The following is a 25354-nucleotide window of genomic DNA, read 5'->3' on the forward strand; positions in this document are numbered from 1 at the left end:
CCTCTCCAATCTGGGACCCCTGGGGGGATGTCCGACTGCCGGTTTAGTCTAAACGGGCAGTCGTATATCCCTTTCACAATCTGGGACTGCTGGCTCCCAACTGCTCGCCTGCCTGCCTGCCTACCTGATTGCCCCTAACCGCTTCTGCCTCCAGCCTGATCACCCCCTAACCACTCCCCTGCCAGCCTGATCGACGCCTAACCACTCCCCTGCTGGCCCAATCGCCCCCAACTACCCTCCCCTGCTGGCCCGGTTGCCCCTAACTGCCCTCCGCTGTAGGCCCGGTCACTCTCAACTGCGCTCCTTTGCCGGCCTGGTCGCCCCTAACTGCCCTCCCTCCGCTGTAGGCCTGGTCATCCTCAACTTCCCTCCCCTGCCAACCTGGTCCCCCCTAACTGCCATCCCCTGCTGGCCTGGTTGCCCCTAACTGCCCTCCCCTGCCGGCCTGGTTGCCCCTAACTGCCATCCTCTGCTGGCCTGGTTGCCCCCAGCTACCCTCCCCTACCGGCCCGGTTGCTCCCAACTGCCCTCCCCTGCCTGCCTGGTTGCCCCTAACTGCCCTCCCCTGCTGGCATGATCACCCACACCTGCCCTACCCTGCCAGCTATCTTGTGGCCATCTTGTGCCCACATGGGGGCCATTTTGTGCGAGGGTGTAATGGGAAATTTGCATATTACTGCTTTATTATATAGAATATTGATGTCACATAAACATCGTTGTTTTTTTTAAATCTGGTGGTGCCTATTAAAAGTAGGAATCTAATATTTCTTGCTTGCCAAACATTTTCCTTCACAGAGATTGTCTTTAAGAATCCTCTTAAATTAAGTTCTAGCCCAGCCTGTGTGGCTTAGTGTTTGAGCATCAACCAATGTACCAAGAGGTCCCTGGTTCAATTCTTGGGCATGTTATGCCTGGGTTGCGGGTTCTATCTCCAGCAGAGGAGGGTGCAGGAGGCAGCCCCATTGATCAGCATTGATGTTTCTGTGTCTGTCTCTCTTACCATTTTTCTAAAAATCATAACGTTTTTAAAACATTAAATTCTAGTTTATATAATCTTAAAATTTTTTGCTCAGTTGTATTGGTAATTAAAGCTTTTTGAAATTATTTAACTGTATGTAAGTTTATTTTTAAAGCCTAGTTTAAAGGTGGTGTTAAAAAACCTTAATAGCTGAATTGTACAGTATGTGATTATATCTTAATAAAATTGTTAAAGAATAAAAAACAACATGAAACCTTAGTATCTCCTCAATAAATAACTGTGACAATCATAATTTGTTAGTGACATCCCATAGCATCTTTTGTTTTTTAATTCTTATTGATATATATATGTATATACATAAACATATATATGTATGTATTTATCTTTTTGAGAGAGGGAGAGAGGGAGAAACATTGATATGTTCCCTCCCTCATGCCCCTTGCCTAAGGATTGAACCCACAAACCTGGCTATGTGCCCTGCCCGGGAATTGAACCCGCTACCTTTTGGTGTATGGGGCAGCGCTCCAACCAACTGAGCCATAACGGCCAGGGCCCATTGTATCTTTTTTGAAGGACTGTCAATGATGTGTTTACAACGATAATATTATTAATTTGACATATATAAGTAAATGAGTTAATTAATAGGTATAGCCATGTATTTAAGAGAACCAAATTCTTATTACTTTCAAGGAAAACATTTTTTATGTTGTTTTAATAATCTCTGAATTACTAAATAAAAATTTACATTTGAATTTTATATTTTCTCTTTGTATTAAGACAACACTCCTCGACTTAGATGCTTTGGCACGGCATTTGGCTGACTGTATTCGAAGGTAAAATTTGATATAACATTGACAGTTATATGGTTGAGGAAAGGTAAAAGGACAATCATGTAAACTATCTTGTTTTGCTTGTATTCTCTGTAGCAGGGAGATCCTTGATCATCAAGATGGCAACATAGAAGATGATGGGCTTACAGGACTCCTCAGGCTTGCAACAAGTGTTATTAAACACAAACCACCCTTTAAATTTTCAAGGGAAGGACAGGTAGGTATTAAGACATCTAAATATCTGTGTGAAATGTGTTTGAAACTTTTTTTTGTTGCAATGAAAAATTTCCTTAAACATACAAGCGTAAAGTTTACTAGAACTTTACTGCTGGGAGGAAAAGTGAACTGTGAATAAAATGAACCCTGGAAATATAAACCTTAGGCTCATTTTTAGAATGCAGAAATAATTTTTAATTTCTATGACTATATATAGAGAAAACCTTTATTGGTATAGTTTTGTGGGATTGAGTATTTTGAATAGTAACTTACACAATGGAGTTAATAACCAGTCATTATAGAGTACCTGTCTTACTGGTTTTATATTTGAAAGGCCCATTTGACATAAAATCTATTTGATACACTTAATGACTAAACCAACAAATGTCTAATTACTCTTTAGATTGAGTTATTCACTCTTCCATTGGCACTTTTGTCATTTCTTGCAGGGAGGGAGTTATTTATGATCTGGAGAGTTGGTTATTGATTGTGTCAGAAAACACAGGCTGGAAAATTGTTCCCATGAGCATTGACTAAGAATTCTTGAGGTGAACTTAGGGTGACATTCTTACCTACCTTAAATCTGTGTTACTTCCCCTATTCCTTAAAGCTCCTTCCTGTGCTGTTTCTTCTGGGTCCTTCCATTATTTTTCCATTATACCCAGTGGGAATAATTTGAATGATTCATAATCTTTCTGGTTGAAGTCTTATATATAAACCAATATATAACTATTATTCTAAAGTAGAAATAATAATTTTTCTGATAACATTATTGTAAAGCAAAAATTTTAGATAGTAGAAAGAGAAGATTCCTTTATATAGTTCATTTTCCAATGATGCTTTGATGATGGCATTCCAGGGATTTCTGTGGATATAGTAAATACACAAGTATATAATTTATGTTATAGAAACACCATTCTGTGATCTGCTTTCTTCATTTAAAAAATGAATACATTAAAAAATAATCTTTCAAAAATTAAATACATAGGAGGGAAATAATTTCATGTTTTTAAAAAATATATATTTTTATTGATTTCAGAGAAGAAGAGATGGAGAGAGATAAAAACGTCAATGATGAGAGAGAATCATTGATCCACTGCCTCCTGCATGCCCCACATTAGGGACTGAGCCCCCAACACGAATATGTGCTCAGCTATTGAACCAAACCAGTAATAAATTCTTAAAGTAAACTTAATTAATTAGAATACATAACTTTACAAAAGACTATATCATTTTTATATTCCCAGCTATACTACATGATAGGTGTTTTCAACTGGTGTGCAACAGAAGCACAGTAGTGAGGTTGAGCTTCTTTTCATGTGTTTGAAAGCCATTTATCTGTGTTACCTTTTCTCTAATCTGTTAAAATCTTTTTCTCATTTTCCTAATATGTGTATAACTAGAGGCCGGGTGCACAAATTTGTGCACAGGTGGGGTCTCTCTGGGTGGCCTGGAGGGATCGGGCCGAAACCCACAGTCCAACGCTGCCTGAAGCTCCTGCCTGTAGCTCCTGCCTCCCGCTCCCACTCATCCCAGCCCCACTGTGCCTGCCGCGGGCTCGCGCCCAATCAGTCCCGATCAGGACAAGTTCGTACTGCTGCAGCAGTGCTCACCAGCCATGAGCCCTGCATCTGATGCCCTCCCAAGGGGAGTGGCCTGCAGGATCAGGCTGAAATCGGCTCTCCAACATCCTCTGAGGGGTCCCAAATTGCGAGAGGGTGCAGGCCAGGCTGAGGGACTCCACCGGTGCACGATTGGGCTGGGGAGGGATTGCAGGAGGGCTCCATGGCACATCCAGCCCATCTTGCTCAGTCCCGATCAGCCAGACCCCAGCAGCAAGCTAACCTATTGGTCAGAGCATCTGCCCCCTTGTGGTTAGTGCATATCATAGTGACTGGTCGATCCGTCGACTGTCCCCTGGTGGTCAGTGCACGTCACAGCAACTGGTTGACCAGTTGACTGTCTGCCCCTTGGTGGTCAGTGCATGTCATAGCGAGCAGTTGAGCTGCCTTAGCATATCATTAGCTTATTATGCTTTGATTGGTTGTCCTGCTGTTCAGTCTATTTGCATATTTTTTTTTATTATATAGGTGTGGGGTTTTTTTACTAATTTGTAGAATATTTTCCATAAAATAAATTCCTGTGTAATGTGAATTGCAAGTACTTTATCTGTTTGTCTTTTTTGTTTGTTTTTTATTTTCTTTATTGGTTAAGGTATTACATATGTGTCCTTAACCCCCTTTTGGCCCTCACACCGCCCATGCCCTGATTGTCTTTTGACTTTGTGCTTTTGTTTTGCTTGTTTTCCTAAGCAGATTTCACTTTCATTTAATCAGATTTACTAATCTTTTATAGCTTTTGGATTTTGTATTATACTTTAAAAACTCATAGATTTCTTACACTTATATTATTTTAGTTTTTACTTCTAATTTTGTACTATAAGTGATTTATTGAGGTGAAAGGAATGAAATGGGGAGTTAATTTCTTTTTTATATAGCTACCCAGTTCTAATAACTGGCTAAGTTTTGTTTTGTTTTGTTTTTGTTCTTAATCCTCACTCGAGGATATTTTTCCATTGATTTTTTTAGGGAGAGTGGAAGAGAGAGAGGAAGACAGAGAAAAACATTAAAGTGAGAGAAACAACATCGATTGGTTGCCTCCTGCACAAGCCCTGACCAGGGCCTTGGTTGGGAAGGATCCTGCAACCAAGGTACATGCCCTTGACCAGAATCGAGCCCAGGACCCTTTGGTTCACAGGCCGACACTCTATCCACTGAGCCAAACTGGCTTGAGCAAGGCTAGCTTTTTTTTAAATTACTGATTAGAAATTCCTTTCTAGAATCATCCTAAACTGGTGTATGTATTTGTATTTATTTCTGGGCTTCCTGTTTCACTTTACCCATCCATTCATTCATCAACCTTATATCCTTATTACATAGTTGTATAGTTAGTATCTTGTAGAGATGGCCCATTTTCTTATTACTCCTCATAATTTTCCTGGCTATTTATTTTTCACGTGAACTTTAGAATCAATTTGTCTCATTCTTTCAAAAATTTAAATTCTGTTACTTTTTAAAATTTGGGTTGTATTAAATTTATGGTTGATATAGAAAAATTGACATTGTATTGAATTTACCTGTATAAGAACAGGATCTGTCTCTTTATTTATAGAAGACCAATCTTTTTGTGTTTTTCACTTTGAGGTTTTCATTTGAATATTGTGAATTTTAAGCATTTCTTAAGATTATTTCTAGGAATTTTATTTTCATAATTGGTATCATAAATGGAATCTTTTCTACAATTATGTTTCCTAACTGGTGGTTTATGTACAGCATTTATTGTGTATGAATTTGTTGTAGGCCATCTTAAATTCACCTGTTTATAGACTTTTTTCAGCTGTCTTCACTTTAATCTTCAGTATTGTAATTGAGTTTCCTTTTGTTTTTTTATTTATCATCTGCAAGTAATTGATTTTTAAGTTTTATATCTTCCCAGTTTTTTTTAATACATTTTATTGATTTTTTACAGAGAAGAAGGGAGAGGGATAGAGAGTTAGAAACATTGATGAGAGAGAAACATCGATCAGCTGCCTCCTGCACACCCCCTACTGGGGATATGCCTGCAACCAAGGTATAGGCCCTTGATTGGAATCAAACCTGGGACCCTTCAGTCCGCAGGCTGACACCCTGTCCACTGAACCAAACCGATTAGGACTCTTCCCAGTTTTTAAAATTTATTTTTATTGTTAAGGGTATTACAGGTGTCCATCATACCTTTTGCCCCTCTCCACCTGGCTCCTGCCCCAACTCTGGTCTTCACTGCACTAATTATCTGTGGCCTTCCTTCCTTTTAACTTGTCTAATTTTGTCTGGAACTTCCAGAACAACGTTAAATAATAGTTTTATTGTTTATTAGTAGTTGTTTGTTGAGAAGGTTTTCATGTTTATGTAGTCAAAACTATAGTTTTTTATAACTTTTTGGTGAGATGGGAAACCTATAGAAACACGTACAGGAGAGATGTGATCTGCATTGACATTTTAAAAGCTTCACTATACTCTATGTGTGGAGATCTAGGTGGAAAACTAGGAAAGGCAAGTGTGTTTGAATCAGGAGTCCAGTTAGAAAGTTTTGCAGTGTTTCTGGTGAAAGTGGTTGGATTTGGAATATTTTAGAAGGTGGTGCTCACAAAACTTAAATTTAAATAAGATTGTGAGGTGGAAGAGAAGTTAATCAAAAGTGACTCCTCAATTTTAAGTCTTAGAAACTAAGTGAATGATGCTTTTTACGAAGAAGAGGAAAACTCAGACTCCACAGGATGGGGAGAGAGTGGGTGTATCAAAATCAGGAGTTTTGTTTTAGACATGTTAAATTTGAAATGTCAATTTAGATAACCAGTGGCAGTTTAAGGCGGTTGGTTTGGGTGTAATTTTAAGAATAATCTGTATCTCCAATATATTTAATGTTCCTTTTTTACTTTAACGATTTTGCTTTTTTATTTAAGAATTTTTTAAAATTTCATTTAGAATTTTACTTTAGTTCAGAAGTCAGTAAACATTTTCTGCAAACAGCCTTACAATTTTAGGTTTTGCAGTCCAGGTATGGTCTCTGTCACCACCATCACCACTATCAACACTATTGTTACTGCTTCTCTTTCCTTTCCTCCTTTCTTCCTCCCGTATTCTCGTTCCTCTTTAAAATATAAACTCCATTTTTATCTGTACTACCTTGCATAGTATCTAGCACATATATGTTGAATAAATGCATGCTTAAGACTTAGTCCTGATTCTTAAGAACTAACAATTTAATGGTTCACTTGTTCAGCAGGTAATTATGGAGAAGCTTGCCTTATGCAAAATTTGTATGTATCCTCACAAATAATGGCTGCTTATACTTGTAACTCATGTTAAAATAATAAGCTACTAAAGGGATATTATCAGAGATATTTAAGATCAGATATCGAGAAGATTGGGAAAGGCTTTGAAGAAGATAGCTTTTGTAATACAGGATAAAGTTTTCTTAAATAGACATATAAAGGAAACATTTAATCATAGAAAAGAACACGAGTAAAAAAGAATTCATAGAAAACTACTGGGTATCTACAGGAAAGTGAGTGGTTAGTTCAGTTTGGCTTGAATTTGAGGAAGTATAGGAGGTAACTTTGGGAAGCTAGGTGGCAGTCTATTGTGGTCACAGGAAATTGTTTTTATATGTACAATAAAACAAAAACCTTTTGTAATTTTAAAAAGAGTCTTTTGAAGTTTTGATCAGTCAAATAACATCAGGAATATGTTTTGGTAAAGTAAATGTGGCAACTGATTGAGAGGCAGTAGTGCAGTGGTCTGTTAAGCTAAAATGATCCTGTCTTTATATTTTTATGGATTTATAAATTCTGAGAAACTTTGTTTACATAGTGGAAATGTAAGCCTTATTCATATGTTTACAGTGGGAATTGAAGTTTTGTTTTAATGTCATTTCTTTGAATTTCTTCTAAATTATATATCAAAAATACACTGTGATCAATCTTCAGAACATTTTAATATTCTCTCAGGTAGCTGTTTGAGTTTCTTTCTGGGAAGTATTCTAAAATGGCTTTACATTATTTAGCAAATGGGTATGTTAACATACATATGTTACTATTTCACTTAAAGACACCTGCTCAGGGTAAGGAAAATAAAAATATTGTTTATTTTAGCATGCTTTTATCAATCTAATATTTCTGATAAAATGCTTTCTTCTTATCACAGGCTTTAGATATATTTTTTTCTTTTTTTTTATTGCTTTAAGTATTACAAAGAGTATTACATATGTCTCCTCCCTCCCCCTCCCCCCCCTTGACAATCTCCCGGCCTCCCCTACCTCCCAGTGTCTTATGTCCATTGGTTATGCTTATATGCATGCATACGTGTCCTTTGGTTGATCTCTTACCCTCCCCCCCCAAACCTTCCCACCCTTCTGGATGTAGTTTGACAGTCTGTTCGAGGCTGCTCTGCCTCTGTATCTACTTTTGTTCATCAGTTTATAATGGTCCTTATTATCCATGAATGAGTGAGATCATGTGGTATTTTTCTTCATTTGACTGGCTTGTTTCACTCAGCATAATGCTCTCCAGTGCCATCCATGCTGTTGGAAATGGTAAGAATTCCTTCCTTTTTACAGCAGCATAGTATTCCATTGTGTAGATGTACAATAGTTTTCTAATCCATTCATCTGCTGATGGACACTTAGGCTGTTTCCAGATCTTTGCTATGGTAAATTGTGCTGCTATGCACATAGGGATGCATATATCCTTTCTGATTGGTGTTTCTAATTTCTTGGGATATATTCCTAGAAGTGGGATCACTGGGTCAAATGGGAGTTCCATTTTTAACTTTTTGAGGAAACTCCATACTGTCTTCCACAGTGGCTGCACCAGTCTGCACCAGTCTGCATTCCCACCAGCAGTGCACGAGTGTTCCCTTTTCTCTGCATCCTCTCCAGTTGATTTTTTGTTTAGAGGATTTGTCCAATGGTGATAGTGGGGTATTAAAGTCCCATACTATCATTGTATTGCTGTCAATCTCTCCCTTGATCTCCTCCAGAAGTTTTCTTATGTATGTGGAGACTTATATTGGGGGCGTATATGTTTACCAGAGTTATTTCTTCTTGTTGGGTTGCTCCCTTTAGTATTATGAAGGGGCCTTCCTTATCTCTTTTTATGTCCTTCACTTTGAGATCTAATTTGTCAGATATAAGTATTGCTACCCCAGCTTTTTTTTTTTCATTTCCACTCGCCTGAAAAACCTTTTTCCGTCCCTTCACCATCAGTCTGTGTGCGTCTTTTTTTCTGAGGTGAGTTTCCTGTAGACAGCAGATATATGGGTCATGTTTTCTTATCCACTCAGTTACCCTATGTCTTTTGATTGGGGCATTTAATCCATTTATATTTAAAGTTATTATTGATGGATACTTGTTTGTCGCCATTTTTATTCTTTACCCCTGTGTTCCTTCTTCGTTTCCTATTTTTTCTTTTTATAGCAGACCCTTTAGCATTTCTTGCATTGTTGGTTTTGTGGTAATAAACTCCCATAGTCCTTTTTTGTCTGTGAAGCTCCTGATTTCACCCTCAATTTTGATTGATAGCCTTGCTGGGTACAGTATTCTTGGATTCAGACCCTTCTTTTGCATGACTTTGTATATTTCATTCCATTCCCTTCTTGCCTGATGCGTTTCTGTTGAGAAATCAGTCGCTAGTCTGATGGGGAATCCTTTGTAGGTAACTTTCTATCTCTCTCTGGCCACTTTTAAGATTCTTGCTTTGTCGTTGGTGTTTGCCAATTTAATTATAATGTGCCTTGGCATCAGTCTTTTGGGGTTCATTTTGTTTGGGACTCTGTGAGCTTCTTGGGTTTGTGTGAGTTTTTTCTTCCCTATATCAGGGAAGTTTTCTGTTGTTATTTTTTCAAACAGGCTTTCTATTCCTTGCTCAGTTTCCTCTCCTTCTGGCACCCCTATTATGCGGATATTGTTTCGTTTTGTGTTTTCCCAAAGTTCTCTTAGGCTCTCCTCCTGCTTTTTAATTTTTTTTTTAGAAGCTCTTCTGCTTGGGTATTTTTTCCTACCTTGTCTTCTAGCTCACTGATGCGGTCCTCTGCTTCTTCTAGTCTATTGTTGATGCTTTCTATTGAGTTCTTTATAGCAGTGATGTCATTTTTTATTTCTTCTTGGTTCTTCATTTCCTCTTGGTTCTTCCACATATTGTTGAATTTGTCTTCCATTCTCTTCATCCACCTTATGACCATTTCTCTGAATTCTTTCTCTGACAGGTTGCTTGCCTCCATTGTCTCCATTTCGTTTACTTCCTTTTCTGGTGATGCCTGCTTTTCTTTCATATGCGGACTGTTTCGTCTCCTCATGATCTCTCTTCTCCAGGTGTCTGGTTATGTAGTTCTCTCTCTGCTGCATTGATTTAAAGGCACAAAATACAACACAACAAGGCACAACACACAAGGCACTGAACACAAATGTATTCATGATATTAATAACCCCAAATAAAGATGACCACCAGAGCAAAGAGAATTAGGGGATAAGGAAGAAAGAAGAGAACAAGAAAAAAGAGAAAAAGAAAAGAAAAGGAGTGCAAAAATGAAGTTGGGAAAAGGAAAAAAAAAGTAAGAGAGAAAAGAAAGAGAATGAAATAGAAGAGGGGAAGAAACTATTTATATGGGGAGAAAACTCCAATAGAACAACCACTAATCCCAACAGATTCCAGGAACAGATCCCTAGAGATGAATGCAAACTACAAACAGCAACTAATATTAAGTGAGGCGAGGGAAAACAGAAGCAAAAAAATAACTGGAGGGAAAAAAACAACAGAAAAAGAAAAGGAAAAGGCAGAACAATCTCACAAACAAACATAACAAAACCCCAATATACTCAACAATCAAGCCAAGAACAACAAAACGACAGAGAGAAAAAAAAATTTGGATATTGAAGAAAGAGAAGAGAGAGGTGTATATGGATTTAGAGTAGGGGATTGGAAATTAGATATATAAGGGTGAAATTTTAACGGGGTAAGAAGAAGGAATAGGGAAAATCTAAAGCAGGAATAGGGTAAAAGAAACAGGACAACAGAAGGGGAAAAGTGAGGAACAGAGTTTTGGCATAAAGGTAAAGTTGAGGTAGAGTAAAATGATGCTAAAGGAAAGATGAAAATAGAATGTGAAACACTATCTCCAAAATAAAATAAAGAGAAAATAAAATGACACTATAAAAAAAAGGTAAAATGGTAGTGGTAATAATACTGGTTAAAAATAAAAATGTAATTAAAAAGGTAAAATCAGGTGATGAAAAAAGAAAAAAAATTAGTTTCTTAAGTAAAAGGTGGGGGAAAAAATGTGCAGTAGTGAATGTCCTTCACTTCCTCTATTCTTCTGTTTGGCACGCTTTATTCCTGTCAGGTATTCAAAAGAGTGTTGAAGTTCCCTGCGATACACTGTTCCTCCGTGTTGTAAACCACAGTCCTGATTTTAAAGCAGGCTGTGTTTGTTTCCCAGACTGCCTTTATTTGTGTTTACAGAAGAGTCAGTTTGTGGTTCAGCCTCTGGGTGGCAGTGTTTCTGGATTGACCTCTAAGGCTATAAGTCCTCTCTAGCCAGTAGTTAGGTTTTGTTTTCCCTATCGCACATAATACTGGTTTGGGAAAGTCGGCTGACCCAGAGCTGGTTCTTTGATCGTTACTCCCCGCTCTGATTCCCAGGTTCGACAAAAACAACTTTCCCCTGCAGTCTTTGTGAGTGACCCCAATTGGGTGATCCTATGTATTGGGTTTAATAATCAGACACAAATATTTAAGGGGGAGAGAGAAAAGAAAAAAAAAAAAAGAGCCTGAGAAGGTGCGCGAACTGGCAACCCCCCACCGTCCAGCTCTGTGCGCAGTCTCTTCCGCACGTCCTCTCTCCCCTGGCACTAAGCAGCCAGCACACTGGCAAAATCCGAGGCTGCCTTTTTGTACCCAGTCCAGCTATGGGCTAATTTTTAGAGTTCCCTTCTGCCAGCAGCCCTGCAGGACCCCTTTCACACTCACGGATCATGCTGGCCCCAACGGCCGCGGACTTTGTGGGGCACAGACTTCCCCGCGTGCGTTCCTCTCTCCAACCTGAATTGCAAACCGCACCTTTATCTAGGCCAAATCTGACCTTTCCGTGAGGAGGAGCAGGGCTTGTCTGAGTCCACGTAGTTGCACTGCTTGAGATGATCCCTGGATGCCATGGTTGCAGGGTCTCTGGATGTATATGCTTCCAATATCAGCCACTCAAGATGGTGTGGTCTCTGTGGCTGAGCCGGTCGCTCCAGGAGAGATTTCAGCAGCAGTGGAGGCTGCCCGGTTAGGGGAGCCTGATCCCGCAGTCTCCAACAGCCCCCTTTCTCCTGGAGTCCTCTGCCTTTCCCGGCTGCAAACTGTCTCCCAGCTGAATCTCCTCTGCCAATTTGGGCTGGATGTTACTGGTTTCAGCTGCTCACCCTATCTCTAAATATATTTTTTCAATACTTTGGAGCTACAGATACTTAGCTTATTCAATTTCTGCATCTGAACTGATTGACAAAGATAATTCATTGTTAAATGGTTACTAGCCAATTCCCTTTCTTTTTTTTAAGTGAGCCTTGTTTTGTTTTCTAGTTCAAGTAAATATGTTACTTTGTGTCCAAGATAGTCATCTCACCTCTGAATTCTAAGATAGACAAGTATAATCTTTCAACTATATGAAGTAAGACCATATTTACTTTTAATATTTCTTAGCCAAAGTTAGGAACTATGTATTTTACTTTCTTTGATACTAGTGGGGTAGAAGAGCTTTGAAGTCATTAATGGGAAAATATTTCATATTGTCCTGTATTGGGTACTCATGTCAGAGGTTCCCATGACTATCCCCAGCTTCATTGATTCACTAAAAGGAATCAGAGGGCTCAGTATTTAGTTGTACTCATAGCTGAGCTTTATTACAGCAAAATGAAAGCAGCAAAGGAAAGTGTGGGGCCACCTCTGGTGGAAACCAGGTACATGCTTTTTAGAGTCCTTCCCCAATGGAGATTCACAGATTGTGCTTAATTCACCCAGCAGTGAATGTCACAATACATGTGCAGGGTAAGGGAAACTTTCTTGCGTTTAGGAGTCCAGGGTTTTTATTGGGGTGGATGGTGTAGGTGCATAGTATCTGAATAATTGACCACAGTCACTGAAATTCCATACTCCCAGATAGAAAGCAGTTACTCAGCATAAACCAAAACAAACAGGCACAATAAGCTACTTTAATCACTTAAGAAATTTTTATATCACAGGAGGATACTGTTTACCGTTCAGGTTTCCAGATGATAGCCAAGGGCCAACCTTACAATCCAGACTTTCTAAGTATAGCAGAATCTCAGTCTTAACAACATTACCTCTTTTCTATGCAGTGTCCCAGGTTTTATGCCCCAGAACAATCTATGATAGCAGTATTTGAGATGGGTGAGGGACATAATTGGTCATTTGCTACTTTACCAAAGAAAATTAAGAAAGAACAAGCAGGAAAGGTAACACTTTCTCAAGGTTATCAAATTTAGGAAAAAGTACATCTGAAATGTACTTTACCTGGTAAAACCTTGCACATTAGTTTGAACTTCACTGGTATAGAAGTTAAGAGTTTGGTATATTAAATCCTGACTCAGGCACCTGTCAACTCCATGCAAGATGTGTTTTTATTCATTTGAGAGAGACATCGATGTGAGAAAAAAAACATTGATTGGTTGCCTCTTATACACACCCCTAGGTTGCAGGGGATCGAACTTGCAATTTAATATGCCCTGACTGGGAATTGAACCCACAATCTTTTGGCGAATGTGACAATGCTTTGACTGAGCCACCCGACCAGAACAGACATGGTTTTTAATGTTTTTTGTTTGGGAGCCTCTGGCACTTAAAAGTTCTCATTATGCATAAGTTGCTGCTTTGATGGCTACTACTGTTATTATTAGAGCAAAGTAAGGAGAAACTTAAGTAAGTGCAGAAGCAGTCAAGATAGGTAGTAATGAGTTCTTAACAAAAACTTTTGGTCACTTAATGGACTGTAAAATAATTGCATTGTGGTAAGAATGAGCTATATTAGGTGTCAAGAGGGAGGTAAGAATGAAGGTGATTCTCACCCTCTGTTTTCTCTAAGAAAAGTGAACATTGGGAATACTTTCCAGTGATTGTATATGATGCTGCTTGAAATTTTCAGTCTTTTAGAAAATTGTAGATTGTCATAGGATTTAGTTTAAGTAAGTTACTCATTATATTTGGAATATAATTAATATTTAAGTTTAAGATAATATGCTTGGTTTTTCTGTTTTTCAGGAATTTTTAAGAGATATCTTCAACCTCCTGTTTTTGTTGCCTAGTCTAAAAGATAGACAACAGCCAAAGTGCAAATCACATTCTTCAAGAGCTGCTGCTTATGATTTGTTAGTAGAGATGGTAAAGGGGTCTGTTGAGAACTACAGGCTAATACACAACTGGGTTATGGCACAACACATGCAGTGTAAGCATTCTTCTTTTTCTTTAATCTTTTTAAAATTTGTATGCAGAAATCAGATTTTTGAAGGGCATATTTCAAAGAAAGAAATCACTGTTCACACACTTATAAATTATTAACAATCAATTATAAATGTTGCTTAGATATTATTGAAGTTAAAAAATTTTAATTGTTTTTAAAAAAAACAGGTGTGAAGGCCGTTTTATAGATAGCTGAAGTACTTAAACATTTTTTTGTTAAATAATTTAGTATTAAATGAAATGAAGTTGTGACAGTCCTTTGAATTTTTAGGGAATGAATTAGTTTTACTATGTGTTCTTACTACTAATTTAAAAATTACCATATATAATATTTTATGCATATTAACTAAATACGTAATGGAGGGTAATGGTTGTTAATGAAAACAATACATTATGTTTAATAGTTTGTTTGGGGGACATTTTTCCTTCCCTCTCTTTTCAGCAGCCCATGCACCTTATAAATGGGATTACTGGCCTCACGAGGATGTCCGTGCTGAGTGCAGATTTGTTGGCCTGACTAACCTTGGAGCGACTTGTTACTTGGCTTCAACTATTCAGCAACTTTATATGATACCTGAAGCAAGACAGGCTGTCTTCACTGCTAAGGTACAATTTTCTCACTTTAAAAATTAAAACTATAAAACAAAATTTTAAAATTCTGTGGCTAAATCTTGATTTTTTTTTAATTTACTGAAATATTGTTTGAGAAGCAATTTATGAATTTTTAAAAAAATGACAATTTGATTTTATAACTAGCTAATAACTCCATGTGTGGGCTTTGTTTTTTTAATATATTTTTATTGATTTCAGAGAGGAAGTGGGAGAGAGAGAGAGATAGAAACATCAACAATAAGAAAGAATCATTGATTAGCTGCCTCCTGCACACCCCCTACTGGGGATCGAGCCTGCAACCCCGGCATGTGCCCTTACCAGGAATTGAACCGTGGTTCATAAGTCGAAGTTCATCCACTGAGCGCACAGGCCAGACAAAGAAAGTGACTTTTTAAAGATGTCTTTATTCAATTTTCTTACATAATAGTGATGGCTGTATTTATATAATGAACAAAATACTTCCATTTTTAATGCTAAAATTGCTGGAATGTGCCTTTGTTTTTTCTGCACATATCTAAAAGAAATTGAATGGTGTAAAGTATATTGTAATACTTTCTTTGCTAGAATGTCTAATGTCAGTATCTTTTAATTGAATGTTTTCTTTTGAATTTCAGTATTCAGAAGATATGAAGCATAAGACCACTCTTCTGGAGCTTCAAAAAATGTTTACATATTTAATGGTATGTTTGAAAATCGTGTATGGGATGGGGTTGGGAAGAGATTAACCAAAGAACTTATATCCATGTATGCATTGCCCATGAACACAGACAATAGGGTAGTGAAAGAGGAGTAGGGCGGTAAAAAGGGGGAAAATGGGAGGGGGACATCTGTAGTACTCCCAACAATAAAAAGCCTATGTAATAAAAGCCTAATATGCTAAGTGTCCAACCCTTCATTCGACCATTCAATCGGTCGCTATGTCGCACACTGACTACCAGGGGGGGCAGACACTCCAACCCATAAGTTAGCTTGCTGTTTGGTGTCCGGCCTATCGGGACTGGGTCAGATGGGGCAGACACGCCCTGGAGCCCTCCTTGGGTGGCCAACCTCCCACAGTCCCTCCCTGGCCCCGATTGTGCACCAGTGGGTCCCTTGGCCTGGCCTATGCCCTCTCGCAATCCAGAACCCCTCAGGGGATGTCAGAGAGCTGCTTTTAGCCCAGTGCCCACAGGCCAAGCCAGGGGGCCCCATCTGTGTACAAATCTGTGCACCAGGCCTCTAGTATTTTTTTAAAAACGTGATTAGATACACCCTCTGACCAAACCTGAAAACATTAGAGCTCATTTGTTTTGACGTCCTGACTATATACCGTTACTTTTCAAATCAAATTTGTTACTTACTGGTACTTTCAATAGCTATATCTCAGTTATTTACATCCTGTTACTCTCTTTTGAAGAATCCCTTTTTCTGTCACAGTCCCTCTGCCCCCCCTTAGGCTTAGAGTTTTCTGATTTCCTTCCCCCCCCCCCCTTACTTCCATAACTATAAAAGGTCACTCAATCAGTGTGTTGTGTTTTTTTAATTGCTAATCTTACAATATTACTTCCAGTCTTAAAACTTTTCAGTGGTTCTTTATTATGAACAGAATAGTATCCAGGTTCATCAGCATGGAGCATTACCCTGTGTGATTTTGCTGCTTCTCTTCATTTTCTTTTTTATTCATTGTTTGTTAATCATTACCCGAGGATATTTTTTTCCATTGAGTTTTAGAGACAGTGGAAGGGAGGGGGGTGGGTAGAGAGAGTGAGAGAACGAGAGGAACAGAGAGGGAGGGAGAAAGAAACACATTGATGGGAGAGATACACAGTGATTGGTGCCTTCCACTTGCACCCAGCTGGGGCCAGGGATTGAGCCTACAGCTGAGGTGTGTGTCATTGACTAGAATTGAACCCAAGATCCTTCCATGCTTGTGCCTATGCTCTTACCATTTAGCAATACCAGCCAGAGCGAGACTTAGGTTTCTTTATTTGATTATTTTGTAATCATTTTCCCCACTCCCAACCCCACCATTCATTTACAGGAGAGTGAATGCAAAGCATATAATCCTAGACCCTTCTGTAAAACATACACCATGGATAAGCAGCCTCTGAATACTGGGGAGCAGAAAGATATGACAGAGTTTTTTACCGATCTAATTACCAAAATTGAAGAAATGTCTCCAGAACTGGTTCGTACCAGAATACTGAAGTTTCTTGACATTTGTAGAGATTTGCCCAACTTAAGTTACTGACTTTTGTTTGTTTGTTTGTTTGTTTCAAAGAAAAATACTGTCAAAAGTTTGTTTGGAGGTGTAATTACAAACAATGTTGTATCCTTGGTAAGTATTCTACCTGTTCTTTGCTTTTTAGAAATCTTAATTAGCTTATTATAAAGATTACTAACTTTTTACTCTTAATTGACCAGGATTGTGAACACGTTAGTCAGACTGCTGAAGAGTTTTATACTGTGAGGTGCCAAGTGGCTGATATGAAGAACATTTATGTAAGTAATGTATATATTTGTAGACTTTTTCCTGCTTTAAACTATTTGTATATAGCAGGATTATGTTTCTCATCTTGAAAGTTAACTGTCTTCTATTTTCTCATACTGTGCTACTCAAGATAAGAACTAAAGATAGACCACAAAGTTGATCTTTTCCTAATCAAAATTTAAATGCTTCACTTTTGAAAAATTTAATAAGATTCAGAGAGTATTTGTGTCAATGTGAGGAAAAGACAGTTGTTATTAAAATTAAGAATTCACTTGAAAAAATATTTTGGCCCTAGCCGGTTTGGCTCAGTGGATAGAATGTCGGCTTGTGGAATGAAAGGCCCTACGTTTGATTCTGGTCAAGGGCATATACCAGGTTGCAGACTCTGTCCCCAGTGTGGGGCGTGTAGGAGGCAGCCGATTGATGATTTCCTCTCATCATTGATGTTTCTATCTCTCCCTCTTCTTTCCTGTCTAAAATCAATAAAAATATTTTTAAAACTTTGGTTTTCCTCTGTGTATTTACCCAAATTGTAATTACTATATTTTGTATTTTTGCATGCTGTAAATAATCAAACTTTTAACTCTGGCTTTATATACAGGAGTCTCTTGATGAAGTTACTATTAAAGACACTTTAGAAGGTGACAACATGTATACTTGTTCTCATTGTGGGAAGAAAGTACGAGCTGAAAAAAGGTATGTTTTTTAAATGTAATGTTATTTTGATAATCATCAAATGTAAGTAAAACACAAACTTATATAAATTAAAATTATCTGATTAAGGTTAAGGTCATCTGCTTGGAGCTCATTCTGTTAGTTTTTTATTGGTAGTATTTTAAATATACTTTCAAGCACCCTTAAATATTTCAGATTTTCTCTCTTAATTAATCAAATATTTACCAAAGTCTGTCTGATTGCTTATTTTTCTCCTCTGCATTTAGTGGAGCAGGATAAAGAGTCTACTCATGAACTGAAGACATCCTTTTCTGAATCTCTATAATGAGAGATTTTTTTTACTTCAGAGCTCACACATACGATAGCCAGTTCAGGACAGAGTAATTGGGTAAAGATGTTTAAGTTCTACAGGTGAATATTGAATGACAAGTAGAAATTAGATTGAAAGAGCATCTTATACAGCTAGTTGCTAGGAACAGAAGCAGAGAAATAGAAATGACCTTGTATATGCAGCAGGTCCAGAAATAGGCCAGCCTACATCATTCAGGTAGAGGATTTGCAAGATTGGTAATATATAGTAACATCAAGTAATTAATATCTAGATTTTAGATCAGCCGTGGGCAAACTACGGCCCGCTTGAAATGAATAAAACTAAAAACAAAGAAGACCATACCCTTTTATGTAATGATGTTTACTTTGAATTTATATTAGTTCACACAAACACTCCATCCATGCTTTTGTTCTGGCCCTCCGGTCCAGTTTAAGAACCCATTGTAGCCCTCGAGTCAAAAAGTTTGCCCACCCCTGTATTAGATTATCTGCATAATTGACTGAAGGCATCAGAACATCTGCTTGAGAAACAACATAACTATTGCAAAGTTCAGAGACTTAAGCCATCTTGAATGTACAGAGGGAAAAGTGACAGAATCTAAGAACGAAAATCAGGACAGGAAGGTAACCCAGAAACTGGGGAAGAGAATCTTAAGAATATATTCAGAGATTTGGGGTGGGGGATGAAAGCTGAGTAAAAAGCATTGGGTTTTGTTTCAAATAAGTACTTGGTGTGTTTTGTCAAGTTGTAGCAATAAAAGCAGGTTGTCAGGGCACATGGTGTCAAATACAGATCATTCATTTTAGAAGTTTGACAAAAATCAGCAAGGAAGATGGAATTTAAAATGAACTTGCGGGGGAGAAACCAAGATGGCGGCATAGGTAAACACTGGAGTTTTCTGCCTCGAACAACCACTTCAAAAATACAACTAAAAGATGGAATGGACATCATCCAGAACCACAGGAAGGCTGATTGAGTGGAAATTCTACAACTAGAGGGAAAAAGAAAAGCATACCGAGACTCAGAGGAGGCGCAGTGCGGAAATAAAATACTAAGGTACAGAGGTGCACATGGAGCGGGCTGGCGGCTGAGGACACGGTTGTTGTTTTCAATCAGGAGGGAGTCTCAGGCTCTGAGCTCCAGTTCCGGGCGAGTCTCTGGGGACCCAGACTCATACGGGAGAAGCGGGACTGTCTGGCATCGGTTGGAACTCGAGGGCAGCTTTCTCTCGGAGGGGCTAGCGGCAATTACCGAGACACTGAGAAGCGGAGCCTCTGAGAGCAGCCATAACTGCTAGCCCCGCCCTGTTGATCTTGTGGGACCTGCCCCGCCCAAGCCATGCAGGGAGGCTTTTGCTGGATAGCCTAAGGCTGAGGCTAGATTAGCACCTCCCTAGAGACCCAGGAGCCAGTGTACCCAGAGGTCAGAGTGGGACCATCCAGTTTGCAGCTCCGTGGTCCATAAAGGACACACTCAGGGGGCAGACTCAGTGAGCACCAAAGCCCCACTGAAGCAAGTCTTGCCCCAGAGGATGTCTCCAGCACAGAAGTTCTCCCACTGCAGACACAGCTGATTCTCACAGCCATTTGGCCTGGAGGTCAATTCCTCCCAGTGATACCTACAACAATCAAGGGTTAACTATAACAAGACTGTGCACAAAGCCCACCTCAGGTAATTGGGGAGGCTGAACCACTGGGCCCTAGAAGACACTTAGCACAGAAAACCACTCTATCAACACAGGGAAGCATAAACAATGTGGAGACAAAGAAAAAGGACACAAATGACAGAAATGGAGGAAACCAATCTGCTGGATATAGAGTTCAAAACCATGATTATAAGGTTTTTCAAGAATTTTCTAGAAACTGCCGATAAACTTAATGAGACCTACAAGAAATCTAATGAGACCCTCGAGGTTGTAATAAAGGACCAACTAATAATTAAGCATACACTGACTGAAATAAAGAATATTATACAGAGTTCCAATAACAGACTAGAGCATCGCAAGAATCAAGTTAACGATTTGAAATATGAAGAAGCAAAAAACACCCAACCGGAGAAGCAAAATGAAAAAAGAATCCAAAAATACAAAGATAGTATAAGGAACCTCTGGGACAGCTTCAAACATAACAACATCCGAATTATAGGGGTGCCAGAAGAAGAGAGTGTGCAAGATATTGAAAACCTATTTGAAGAAATAATGACAGGACACTTCCCCTACCTGGTGAAAGAAATAGACTTACAAGTCCAGGAAGCACAGAGAACCCCAAACAAAAGGAATCCAAAGAGGACCACACCAAGACACATCATAATTAGAATGCCAAGAGGAAAAGACAAAGAGAGAATCTTAAAAGCAGCAAGAGAAAGAAAGTCAGTTATCTACAAGGGAGTACCCATTCGACTGTCAGCTGATTTCTCAACAGAAACTCTGCAGGCAGGAAGGGAGTGGCAAGAAATATTCAAAGTGATGAATGCCAAGAACCTACAACCAAGATTACTTTATCCGGACAGAAGCCCTCCCACTGCAGACACAGCGGACTCTCATAGCCAGTTAGCCTGGAGGTTAAGTCACCCCCGGTATTGCCGACAACAATCAAGGCTTAACTACAACAAAACTGGGCACAAAGACCACTAGGGGGTGCACCAAGAAAGCATAAAAAATGCGGAGACAAAGAAACAGGACAAAACTGTCAATGGAGGATATTGAATTCAGAACCACACTTTTAAGGTCTCTTAAGAACTGTCTAGAAGCCGCCGATAAATGTAGTGAGATCCTCAAGAAATCTAATGAGACGCTCGATGTTATGATAAAGAACCAACTAGAAATTAAGCATACACGGACTGAAATAACGAATACTATACAGACTCCCAACAGCAGACCAGAGGAGCGCAAGAATCAAGGCAAAGATTTGAAATGCGAAGAAGCAAAAAACACCCAACCAGAAAAGCAAAATGAAAAAAGAATCCGAAAATACGAAGATAGTGTAAGGAGCCTCGGGACAGCTTCAAGAGTACCAACATCAGAATTATAGGGGTGCCAGAAGATGAGAGAGAGCAAGATATTGAAAACCTATTTGAAGAAATAATGACAGAAAACTTCCCCTACCTGGTGAAAGAAATAGACTTACAAGTCCAGGAAGCACGGAGAACCCCAAACAAAAGGAATCCAAAGAGGACCACACCAAGACACATCATAATTAAAATGCCAAGAGCAAAAGACAAAGAGAGACTCTTAAGAGCAGCAAGAGAAAGAAACTCAGTTACCTACAAGGGAGTACCCATACGACTGTCAGCGGATTTCTCAACAGAAATTATGCAGGCCAGAAGGGAATGGCAAGAAATATTCAAAGTGATGAATACCAAGAACCTACAACCAAGATTACTTTATCCAGCAAAGCTATCATTCAGAACTGAAGGTCAGATAAAGAGCTTCACAGATAAGGAAAAGCTAAAGGAGTTCATCACCACCAAACCAGTATTACATGAAATGCTGAAAGGTATCCTTTAAGAAGAGGAAGAGGAAGCAAAAGATACAAATTATGAACAACAAATACGCATCTATCAACAAGTGAATCTAAGAATCAAGTGAATAAATAATCTGATGAACAGAATGAACTGGTGATTATAATAGAATCAGGGACATAGAAAGGGAATGGACTGATTATTCTTGGGGGGGAAAGGGGTGTGGGAGATGCGGGAAGAGACTGGACAAAAATCGTGCACCTATGGATGAGGACAGTGGGTGGGGAGTGAGGGCGGAGGGTGGGGCGGGAACTGGGAGGAGGGGAGTTATGGGGGGGAAAAAAGAGGAACAAATGTAATAATCTGAACAATAAGGATTTAATTTAAAAAAAAAATAAAGACAGACGTAAAGAGTAGGGGAAAAAAAAAAAAAGATTACTTTATCCGGCAAAGCTATCATTCAGAATTGAAGGTCAGATAAAGAGCTTCACAGATAAGGAAAAGCTAAAGGAGTTCATCACCACCAAACCAGTATTACATGAAATGCTGAAAGGTATCCTTTAAGAAGCGGAAGAAGAAGAAAAAGGTAAAGATACAAATTATGAACAACAAATACACATCTTACAACAAGTGAATCTGAAAATCAAGTGAATAATCTGATGAACAGAATGAACTGGTGATTATAATAGAATCAGGGGCATAGAAAGGGAGTGGACTGACTATTCTTGGGGGGGAAAGGGGTGAGGAGGATGTGGGAAGAGACTGGACAAAAATCATGCACCTATGGATGAGGACACTGGATGGGGAGTGAGGGAGGAGGGTGGGGTGGGAACTGGGTGGCGAGGAGTTATGAGGGGGGAAAAGAGGAACAACTGTAATCTGAACAATAAAGATTTAATTAATAAAAAAATAAAATAAAATGAACTTGGGGATCAAACAGTTTTCTAGATGAAATCATGTTGAAGGCAGAAAAAAAAAAGCCATTGCTCATGTACGTAAATATGTATTTGAAGGGAATGGTACTCTTTGTCTTGATCTTCAGAGTTCAAGTTGATTGCAAAAGAGAAAGGTTGTGGGTGGACATATTAATATGAAAGTATAACTGTACAGACAGTTATAGGAAGAAGAAAAGCTCATCTGATAATTGGATTAGGGTAAGAATTAAGGACTCACAAAATGGTGTCACTCAAGTTTTTTATTGTGGTGGGATATAATGAGTCAGTCAAAAGATAATTGATAGAGAGAGTCACGTTCTTTGGAGAATTTCTTTTTACTTGGAATAAATCTGTCATTCTTAATATGCTTCTTGTAACATTTCCTTTTTTTTTTTTTGGCTATTATTCTACTAGTTTTGGTTTTTCTAAATACTGTCTCATTTCTCCCAGGCAAAGTGTTAATCAGACTTTTATATTCTTAACATACTTATAGATGTCTGTAATAACATAGTAAGTGGTCAACAGAAATGTACGAAGGATCATATTCTGCTCTATCTTTAACCTTTTGTTTTCTCAGTTTATTCTTTCCTGAATAATTTTACATACTACCATAACATTAATCTCTGCTGACATACTAATGATTCCCAAATTAATCTTACCTAATTCGGAGTGCTGTGCTGTTCTCTTACAACCGTCTTACTCTCATAGATTTAATAGGTCTGTAACATAAATTCTTATCTTTCCAAATGTTTATTTTATCCTCTGACTCAATGCACATTCCATTGCCCACCACAAGTCTGTGAGTGACTCTCATATTTCAGGATAATTCATACTCTTAACATTACATACAAGGCCCTTCATCATTTAACTCCTTTATACTTCTGTAACCTTATCATTTGCTAGTCCTAAATAATCAGTAATGATGAATTTTTGGACTACTTACTGCCTTTACTTAATGACATTTTTTCCCTATCTCATCTTTCTGAATTTCTTTATAAAACAAAAATACTGTGCTCTTGGTTTAAACAAATTCTCTTTTGACTCCTGTGTACAGTGAAGTATTGTTTCATAAAATTAATATTTTTCATAAATATATATATACTAGAAGCCTGATGCACAAAATTCGTGCAAGAGTAGGCTTTCCTCCCCCCCTGCTGCCGGCACTGGCTTCCCTCTGGCACCCGGGATCCGGGCTTCCCTCGCAGCCCTTGCTTCGTCCTCCTGACGGAAGGACATCTGGTCTAATTAGCATATTGTACTTTTATTATTATAGATTTTGTTTAAACCAAAATTTTGTGGGTTTTTTTTTTTTTTTTTTTACTTGAACTACCAGTAATATGTCAACCATAGATTTAGGTAACCAGTTGACTTTCTGCTGCTACTGCTGTGATTGTTGTACTATCAGGCAACATATATTGAATGATATTTGCCAGGCAGCATTCTAAAAGTTATAGGGAGTAGCCACTTTAGTCCCATTTTACAAAGCAGGAATTAAGCTTAGAGAGGCTAAGTAATTTGTTTAGGGTCGTACATCTAGTCAATGATACAGAAACTGCAGTTCTAGTTCACAAAAATAAATACTTCAAACCCTGTTCTTTAAGATGGAAAAGGAAATTGAACCAAAGACCTCCTTGCCTTTGAAGTATGATATGACTCTTTTCTATACTTCCATAGCACCTTTATATATCTTCATTATGTTATCACAGTCTACTTAGTTTTCTTTTATCTAGACACAAGAAAGTTGTTTCAGAATGAAAAAAGTCATATAAGAAGTCATATATGTATATGTCCCCCTCTTACATGATTGAAGTACTTTTGAAAGATAATTTTTAATAAGTTTTATTCATTAATTTTTCTGTGTTTCAGGGCATGTTTTAAGAAATTGCCTCGCATTCTGAGTTTTAATACTATGAGGTATACATTCAATATGGTAACGATGATGAAAGAGAAAGTGAACACACACTTTTCCTTCCCACTACGTTTGGATATGACACCCTACACAGAAGATTTTCTTATGGGAAAGAGTGATAGGAAAGAAGGTAACTTTCCATCTCTTTTCTTTTATTGTAAGTCTCCATAACCAGATAGTTATAATTACAAAGTTGTAATAACCTATACATTTTAACAAAATGGGACTGAATCTTAAAAAGAAGAATGTTTTTAAAGACAGTGTGGCACGTTCAGTCAGTTACTAAGGTAATATTTAATATCTACTAGAACTGTGTTCTAGGCACTCTTCTAAGCATTGGGGACACTGTAGTGAGCAAGATAAATGTCCCTCCCTTGTAGAACTTAAGTCTAGTGGGCAAGTCTTATATTGAACGAGAAATTACAAACATGATGTAATGTCAAATAGGACAGTGAATGTATTACATACTTCTAAGGGAATCGGGGAGGACTTTTATGAGAAGGTGACATTTAAGCAGAACTTGAGTAAGAGCTAGATTGAGAGGAATGGGTAAGCTCTTTGGCAGGTGAGGAGTGGAGCTGATGAAATGGGCAAATGGCAGGGGCCAAATCATTTTTTTGGTAGGTCATGTTAAAAATTTTGATCTTTATTCAATGTGAAACCATTGGGAGATTTTAAGCAGAGAACTGAGATGGGAACCAGGTGGGATCTGGAAAAGGTTAATCTGACTACAGCAGTCAAAATGGATGACAGAGGTGTGGGGAGGCCATTCTGGTAAACTACAGAGGTGGTAACTTAGACGAGAAAGCGTACCAGTAAGATTGGAGAAGTGTATAGAGATGCAGTTTACAGGACTCAATTGAATAATGGAATCCAACAAAGTTATTGA

General features: G+C 38.4%; 1 protein-coding gene across 3 annotated transcripts in view; it reads left to right on the forward strand.

Annotated features, from left to right (window-relative positions):
* The window catches only part of USP34 (ubiquitin specific peptidase 34), a 242035-nt gene that overhangs the window by 155867 nt on the left and 60814 nt on the right, over positions 1-25354 (forward strand). For all 3 annotated transcript variants that reach the window (XM_036334433.1, XM_036334432.1, XM_036334434.1), the window contains 10 exons: positions 1757-1812; positions 1906-2026; positions 13877-14060; positions 14517-14680; positions 15301-15366; positions 16707-16853; positions 16947-17003; positions 17090-17167; positions 17758-17852; positions 24423-24595. In XM_036334433.1, coding sequence (XP_036190326.1) covers positions 1757-1812; positions 1906-2026; positions 13877-14060; positions 14517-14680; positions 15301-15366; positions 16707-16853; positions 16947-17003; positions 17090-17167; positions 17758-17852; positions 24423-24595 — 1141 coding nt within the window. The remainder of the gene's footprint in view (positions 1-1756; positions 1813-1905; positions 2027-13876; positions 14061-14516; positions 14681-15300; positions 15367-16706; positions 16854-16946; positions 17004-17089; positions 17168-17757; positions 17853-24422; positions 24596-25354) is intronic.

Source organism: Myotis myotis, unplaced genomic scaffold (assembly GCF_014108235.1).
Source record: "Myotis myotis isolate mMyoMyo1 unplaced genomic scaffold, mMyoMyo1.p scaffold_m19_p_14, whole genome shotgun sequence".
Lineage (NCBI taxonomy): Eukaryota > Metazoa > Chordata > Mammalia > Chiroptera > Vespertilionidae > Myotis > Myotis myotis.